Source organism: Limulus polyphemus, unplaced genomic scaffold (assembly GCF_000517525.1).
Source record: "Limulus polyphemus unplaced genomic scaffold, Limulus_polyphemus-2.1.2 Scaffold9883, whole genome shotgun sequence".
Taxonomy (NCBI): domain Eukaryota; kingdom Metazoa; phylum Arthropoda; class Merostomata; order Xiphosura; family Limulidae; genus Limulus; species Limulus polyphemus.
This window is the reverse complement of record NW_013675493.1, coordinates 6386-15074: the sequence shown is the minus strand read 5'-3', so window position 1 is coordinate 15074 and position 8689 is coordinate 6386. Positions and strand designations below refer to the sequence as shown.

General features: G+C 33.7%; 1 protein-coding gene across 1 annotated transcript in view; it reads right to left on the bottom strand.

The window, feature by feature from the left end:
• The window catches only part of LOC106476132 (sodium/potassium-transporting ATPase subunit alpha-like), a gene marked incomplete at its 5' end in the record, with an annotated part of 12247 nt that extends 4155 nt beyond the window's left edge, over nucleotides 1-8092 (bottom strand). Inside the window, 6 exons of the mRNA XM_013936802.1 lie at nucleotides 1611-1803; nucleotides 3158-3290; nucleotides 4120-4240; nucleotides 4718-4935; nucleotides 5998-6134; nucleotides 7917-8092. Of these exons, the coding sequence (XP_013792256.1) occupies nucleotides 1611-1803; nucleotides 3158-3290; nucleotides 4120-4240; nucleotides 4718-4935; nucleotides 5998-6134; nucleotides 7917-8092 (978 nt within the window). The remainder of the gene's footprint in view (nucleotides 1-1610; nucleotides 1804-3157; nucleotides 3291-4119; nucleotides 4241-4717; nucleotides 4936-5997; nucleotides 6135-7916) is intronic.
• Nucleotides 8093-8689: the final 597 nt, after the last annotated feature.

Sequence of the window (8689 nt, the reverse complement as noted above, 5' to 3'; positions counted from 1 at the left end):
CGTTTCTCTTAATATTATCCTGTTAACAGTATTATCCTTCTTTGTTGTATGATCGTTTTTGTTTATGTTAACTTGGTAACAATAAAAAACATTTCTTTGTTATATGATCGTTTCTCTTAATATTATCCTGTTAACAGTATTATCCTTCTTTGTTGTATGATCGTTTTTGTTTATGTTAACTTGGTAACAATAAAAAAACATTCTCTGTTATATGATCGTTTTTGTTTATGTTAACTTGGTAACAATAAAAAACCTTTCTTTGTTATATGATCGTTTCTCTTAATATTATCTTGTTAACAATAAAAAACCTTCTCTGTCATATGGTCGTTTCTCTTAATATTAACTTGTTCACAATAAAAAAAACCTTCTTTGTTGTATGATCGTTTCTCTTAATATTATCCTGTTAACAGTATTATCCTAATGGTATGAAAATAACTGGGAAATCAAACTATACGATAAGAGAGGAGTTCCCTAAGAGTTGGCGGTGGGTGCTGTTGGCTATATTCTTTCTCTTTGGTCTTTCAGTTCAAAACTAGGCTATTCATTGATAACCCTTGTGTATGTTTGTTTGTAAATAAGCACAAAGATACACAATGGGCTATCTGTGCTCTGCCCACCACGGGTATCGAAACCCGGATTCTAGCGTTGTAAGTCCGCAGACATACCGCTGTGCCACTGGGGGGCCAACCCTTGTGTAGCTCTACGTGAACTTCTGAAACAAACAGACTAAGTAACCTGTAATGTTGAGACATAAAATGAATTGTACAGATGGTGAATTATGTCTGGAGTTTATAATATTAAGAATACAAATTACTATATAGAATTATCGTTGATATCATCATCAATTACCAATATAATATATTTTCTATATATAACAGCAGGACATACAATGGTTAGAGCTAAGCTCATTTGATGAAAATCTAAGTTTCCCAAAATTTTGTCGCCCATGGTTTTTTGTGCGCCCCCTCTTTCTTTTTTTTTTAACGAGTGAAAGAGTGAGTTAGTGACGGATAAGCCTTAAAATTTTATATGTATTGTAGTAATTACTTATTATTTTCATTAACGAAAAATATATTAAAACGCTTAATTTTGCATTAATTCGCTATTGACTATTACCCTAATCACTCGCACCCCCTAAGAGATCATTTGCACCCTCTTGAGGGGGGTACCCCCGCTTTGAGAAAAGCTATATTAGATAAAAAAAATAAGTTATAGGAATTATAATTAACAGAAAAGATAACCGATAAAAAAGTGGTGGGAAATAAAGATAATTATAAGAAAACATAATATAAATAGTATATGCGTATGATTGTAGAAGTTATCAAGTGATGGTAAGTTATAAAACATCATGATAAAGATTTATCACTTATCTTTATCATGATGTTTTATAACTTACCATCACTTGATAACTTCTACAATCATACGCATGTACTATTTATATTATGTTTTTTATAATTATCTTTATTTTCCACCACTTTTTTTTTATCAGTTGAACTTGTGAGACCAATTATTTTAACGAAACCCACCGATTACACACTTGTGAGACCAATTATTTTAACGAAACCCACCGATTACACACTTGTGAGACCAATTATTTTAACGAAACCCACCGATTACACGTTCTCCTAAGCCTCCTAACTCCAAGTACGCGTTATTGAAAGCTTCTTTCATTTCTTCATCCAAATTCTTCTCTTTTCCATTGATATAGATAGTGGAACAACGGCCAAGAATTCTTTCGGGAGCACCCTTCATACAGAGGATGTAATTACAGTCAGAGGGTTCTTCCAGTTCGTTTATAGTTACCTACAGGAGAAAAACAAAAGCTTCCGTTACCGAATGATACATAAGTGTTCTTGTATATAAAAGTTAAAAACTTCAACGTTCCTGCGTTGTTTAAAAAATATTACGATTTAAAGAACACTTTTCAAAGACTGTGTATGGTTTATTCTAATTTTACTAAAGTTGTCAGGATAGCATTCCGAGACATATAAAATGGGAGCTGTGAACTTTCTTGGAGTGATCAGTTCACCTAGAATGTTCAGTTGAAAGTTTTAGAATTTTAAAGATACTGATGGAAGATCCTATATATATACAACTATCTCTATATTGGTAGGCACGGTGATCATAAATTTGTGTTTCGGAACGTTTTTTCAACTGTTTGGCAGCTTTGACGTGTTTAGTATGTCTGCAAATTCAACAACATCAGAAGTGATATATACCCAAGAAACCTGCCGTCGATATAGAACACACCCAAGAAACCTGCCGTCGATATAAAACATAATTTGTTTAGGAGAAAAAACTGGGGGATACTAACAAATGTCTGAGGCTGGTGACACTCTGTTTGAGAAATAAAACTTGGGTTACTTGGGAGAACAGACAGGGAGATACTAACAAATGTCTGAGGCTGGTGACACTCTGTTTGAGTAATAAAACTTGGGTTACTTGGGAGAACAGACGGGGAGATACTAACAAATGTTTCATTAACTCTACTGGACTGAGGCTGGTGACACTCTGTTTGAGAAATAAAACTTGGGTTACTTGGGAGAACAGACAGGGAGATACTAACAAGTGTCACATTAACTCTACTGGGCTGAGGCTGGTGACACTCTGTTTGAGAAATAAAACTTGGGTTACTTGGGAGAACAGACAGGGAGATACTAACAAGTGTCACATTAATCCCAACGTTCGATTAGAGTAGCCCAAAGTTTGGCAGAGAGTATTGTTAACTAACTGCCTTTGCAAAAGAATATCAGTTCAAAATTAGGGACTTATATGCACAGAAAGCCGTTGTGTAACTCTGCTTCGAATATATATATATAACTACTTATTAGTTTGAGAGAGAATGAGTTTTGGCTTTTGTTTATGATAATCATACCAGTTACAAATAAGACCAACTGTGGTAAACAAGGTTTTAACAAAGGAAGTTAGTTTCCTTAGATCAACACTGAGATACGTCTTCAGTGTTTTCTAGTGCTAACAAAAGATAGTATTGCGGTTGGCTTACAAGAAACATTTATCTCAGAGTCAATCACTACAGAAGTTTGAAGCCAGTGGTGCTGTTTGAGATTAATTGAAGTGGAGATTATGTTCCCGCCGTAATCCTTGCACGTTTTCATGTAAATAGTCTTATTCTAACACTCCAATCATTAGTACTTACGTGATACTTGTTAGTGGAATTAAAGGGGATTTCACAGACTTTTGGGTGACGAGCTCTGTACTGTTGAACATTACCGGTAGCCAGCTCCATGCATTTCAAAATGGCTGACTCAGACGCATCGCCGGAACATTCCCTAAAAGGTAACAATTCAGAAAACTCCAATTATTTCAAGGGTGGGATGAATATAAGTAATATGAGATATCGTTCTCATTGTAAATACCCGTATCAGTTATCTTTATCATGATGTTTTATAACTTACCATCACTTGATAACTTCGACAATCATACGCATATACTATTTATATTATGTTTTCTTATAATTATCTTTATTTCCCACCACTTTTCTTATCATAAAATGTCTTAATTAATACTTATTGTAAAACAAAATTACAAAAACTGTATGTCTTGTTTAAGTCTTTGTTGAACCTGATTCAAGAAAATTAGTTGTGATACCACTTACATTTTCACACAGTCGACGTATATTTACACACCGTAATGTGTGTGTACATTGAAGAGTGAAAAGCGGGTTACTATGCACTGATGTATTCTGAAAAACGTCTATAAAAAGCCTAGTATGTTGAAACCTAAGTTCACTACGTCTTGAAAAATACTGTAAGAAACCTGCTGTAAAATACTCTAAGAATTCTCCAGGCTCATGAGTATATAGAACATGATCCTAGTTTTAATTGACTTATTTCGTTTTATATTGCAAATAAATAGAGGTGCTTCGTTTATTTGCAATATACATATATATATATATTATGTAGTAAATTTGAACAATACCCTTGTGTGTGTTTATGCTGTAAATTTGAACAATACCCTTGTGTGTGTATTTATGTAGTAAATTTGAACAAACAGATTTGACACTGAATAAAAATGTGTACTTAAAATAACAATTTTTAGTTGTTGTCTTTAATATTTAGAATTGAATCCCAAAACTTGTGTATTCGCTTCTGAACAAACGCGTGTTGAAAACACAAACCTTCTTCAATTCCTGTAACAATAGAAGCAAAATTGTCATCCAATAGTATCATATCTGCTGCTTGTTTGCTGACATCACTTCCGGCAATCCCCATGGCAACCCCTGTGAAGGAGAATGCTTCAATTATAATAATTTATATACCTATACTATTATTTCAAATATTTTCAAACCGTTTTTATCGGTTATCAAATTTATTTCTTTGAAATATAAAATGCAGTTTTGAGATTCCTTAATATATATATATATATATTTAATTCCGAAGAAGAAGGGTGCCTTGTTAGGTTTTTTAACACATATTTATCTCGTTATACCACCAGTAACTTATACCAGATTTGTACGGTTACTGTAGCCTTGTGAGGTACATCTGTTTATCTGTTGTAAAGTAAAAGTCTTAATTTTGAAATAGAGTTCTCATATGTTTTTATATTTAATCACACCGATATATATACTAACCAATGTCTGCTTTCTTCAGTAACCTTGTGAGGTACATCTGTTTACCTGCTGTAAAGTAAAAGTCTTAATTTTGAAATAGAGTTCTCATATGTTTTTATATTTAATCACACCGATATATATACTAACCAATGTCTGCTTTCTTCAAGGCAGGTGAGTCATTTACACCGTCTCCTGTCACAGCTACGATAGCACCAAGGCGTTGACACCCTTCTACTATGATTAATTTTTGTTGGGGAGATGTACGAGCGAACACAATTTCTGTGTGGTGTTTTAAGATGTCGTCCAACTGTTCGTCGTGTATGTCTCTCAGTTCTGATCCATGGACAACAGCAGCTTTGGCATCTCTAGAACACACAGATTTAGAAAGATGCTAACTTCAATGACAAAATTATATTGGAAAAATATTTACTCATTTGCTATCTTCATGTAATTGCAATTTCTTTTGGTTCTAATTATTTTCATAGTTGTATTTATAAATGATTAGGTGACATGTTTACACAAAAAAGTTTGTGTCATCTTTTTATGTGAAATATTCTCTTTGTTACTAATACACACAAATAAACTTGCACTCGTGTTTTCGGTTAATTATTTGTTACTACTTACATTAACGGTATTGGCTAGAACATTTAACACATCGATTGTGTTTATATTTATTGTTTATATTTTTATTATTAAAATTTAATTATAAAGATTGTTTTCCATTGTTAGCTAAATATGTGTATTTAGGACTAGCCTAAATCTCTTAAACCGTCCTAAAACTCATGAGATATTATTGGGATTACGGCAGAGTTACATAACTGATGAAACAATGCATACCAATCTTTACAAGCAGGAACGTAAGAAAACAATAATTAATTAGCTATATTAATTGCTAAGATGATTTCTAGTTTCACTTTGAGTACATAACTTGCTCTGATCGAAAGTTAATATCAATATGTAGTATAGGAAAACAGAAGACACATAACTAGTCAATCTTACTTTTATAGGCCTAACATAAGTGGGTTTTAACCCTAAAGTTATATACCTGTTTTTATACCGTTAATTACCTGTGGAATTATAATATTGCATCATATTAAGTACAACCCTAATTGTGAAGAACGATTGATTGAAAACATTTATTTTTGTAAAATACAAAATAAACCGCCAGTGAAATTAATTGAAATATTGAGGGTAATTTCGTTTAATTACCATTTTCGTGTATAGATTAGGAAAACGTGCTTAAAAATTCGATAATTCTAGTTTTAAAAGAAACAGATATTTATGAAGACGGTAGTTCTGTAACTGGCCATGAAAGATTAGGACAGAGCAGGAACCAGAGCACACACACACACACACAAAACTATTTTGAAAACTGGTTATTTTAGGAAGTATATCAGCAGATGGTCGTTTCTATATCCAAGTCATACCTGGGGTTTACTTCTTCGATTGGTATGTTTAAACGTGCAGCGATGTCGTCTACAGTTTCATTGCCTTCTGATATGATACCAACAGCCTTCGCAATAGCTTTAGCTGTAATGGGGTGGTCTCCAGTGACCATGATGACCTAAATACAGAAGAATAACTTAAACTGTCATGATTAAAACAAGAGAGAGTCACTTTCACTAATTTACATTTAAAAACAAAATCAGCAAATAATGAGCTTTATGTCTACCTTATTTTTATTGATGAATTGTAACAAAACATAATATTTTATGGGGGTTTACATAAAACCTAAAGTACTATTTATATTATTTTATCTTAAATATTGGTTGGTTATTTGATTTTCGGTAGGCAAGCTTTCGTTCCGTAGGATTTAATACATGAATATAACATCAGGAATTCCTTATGAAACAACATGTGTCAGTCTGCTAATAGATGAGTATTGAAACCTTTCATCTGAAATTCTCTGCAAAGATAAGGAACAACCATGTTGTTTCCTTGAGTACATACCGACTTCCTAATACAAGGAACAACCATGTTGTTTCCTTGAGTACATACCGACTTCCTAAGACAAAGAACAACCAAGTTGTTTCCCTCAGTACATACTGACTTCCTAAGACAAAGAACAACCATGTTGTTTCCTTCAGTACATACTGACTTCCTAAGACAAAGAACAACCAAGTTGTTTCCTTCAGTACATACTGACTTCCTAATACAAGGAACAACCATGTTGTTTCCTTCAGTACATACTGACTTCCTGAGACAATGAACAACCATGTTGTTTCCTTCAGTACATAATGGCTTCCTAATACAAGGAACAACCATGTTGTTTCCTTCAGTACATACTGACTTCCTAAGACAAAGAACAACCAAGTTGTTTCCTTCAGTACATACTGACTTCCTAATACAAGGAACAACCATGTTGTTTCCTTCAGTACACACCGACTTCCTGAGACAATGAACAACCATGTTGTTTCCTTCAGTACATACTGACTTCCTAATACAAGGAACAACCATGTTGTTTCCTTCAGTACATACTGACTTCCTGAGACAAAGAACAACCAAGTTGTTTCCCTCAGTACATACTGACTTCCTAAGACAAAGAACAACCATGTTGTTTCCTTCAGTACATACTGACTTCCTAAGACAAAGAACAACCAAGTTGTTTCCTTCAGTACATACTGACTTCCTAAGACAAAGAACAACCATGTTGTTTCCTTCAGTACATATCGAATTTATTATACCTTTAAACTTAGTTTCTATTAGTAGTCTTTGCATATCAGACTATTTATTGGGGTAGAAATTATATGTAATTTACATATCACATTTGTATTCAACAACTTCATATGGAAACACCTCTCCCGCTTATTCCGCTAATGTTGTAGGTTTATAGTGGGAGGAAAATTTCCCATTAAAAAATTACGCACGGCATAACGCATTTCACGTGTTTTGTTTAGGGATAGAATATGTGTTTGCATGAAAAAATACGCTATTCTCTATGCATTCCATTGCAGTATGCGTTGTTAAATGAGCGTTTCTAAGGAAGGAGAAAAGTGTAATATTAGTAGCTCTTGTGGCAGTTTTCATATTGGTGAAAGTAAGCCATATTTGATGATTTCACTATATTTCATTCTATGTTGGTTTTTCGACAAAGCGCCTTCTCGCGGATACATTTTAGATGATTTAATTGGTTTTGTTTTTTATGTATACGGGAATAAACATAACAACTGTCTTTATATAAAAAAAAAGAATAAATACGAGCGGTAAAAACAAATAAACGAAAGGAAAGATTATTCGGTGATCACTGAACATAAAACTTATATTCTATGGTTCTAGTTTCGTTACTAATCTTCATACACTCAAGAATATATTTAACAACGAATAGGGTAAACTCTGTGCACGTTACCTTAATGCCAGCACTACGACACTTGGCCACGGCATCAGGAACAGCAGCACGTGGAGGGTCAATCATGGAAATAAGTCCGAGGAAACGAAGACCATTCAAGGGAAAGTTTTCTTCATCTGCGTCAAATGGATAACCTGGAGGGTACTTGTTAGCTGGTAGCTTGAGGTCACAAAATCCTGGCAACCATTGAGACACAATGATCAAAATATAACCTTCCATACACACACACACAGACAACGACAAACGTATACACACACACATATATATATACGAAGCACCTCTATTTATTTGCAATATACACACATATATATATACGAAGCACCTCTGCGGAGGATATTAGACACCTAAGTCTTGCCTTAACAACTTACCCTTGTGTGTGTTTATGTAGTAAATTTGAACAATACCCTTGTGTGTGACCATACAAAAACAACCCATGATATTGACTTAACTAAAAGACAGGAAGATAAGGAGTGTTGATCCTACAGAATAGTTTTGTGTCTGTATTGATTACCACAATAAATCCTGTAGACCATTCGAAAACAACCCATGATATTGACTTAACTAAAAGACAGGAAGACAAGGAGTGTTGATCCTACAGAATAGTTTTGTGTCTGTATTGATTGCCACAATAAATGTTGTAGACCATTCAGAAACAACCCATGATACAGTCTTAACTAAAAGACAGGAAGATAAGGAGTGTTGATCCTACAGAATAGTTTTGTGTGTGTATTGATTACCACAATAAATTCTGTAGACCATTCAGAAACAACCCA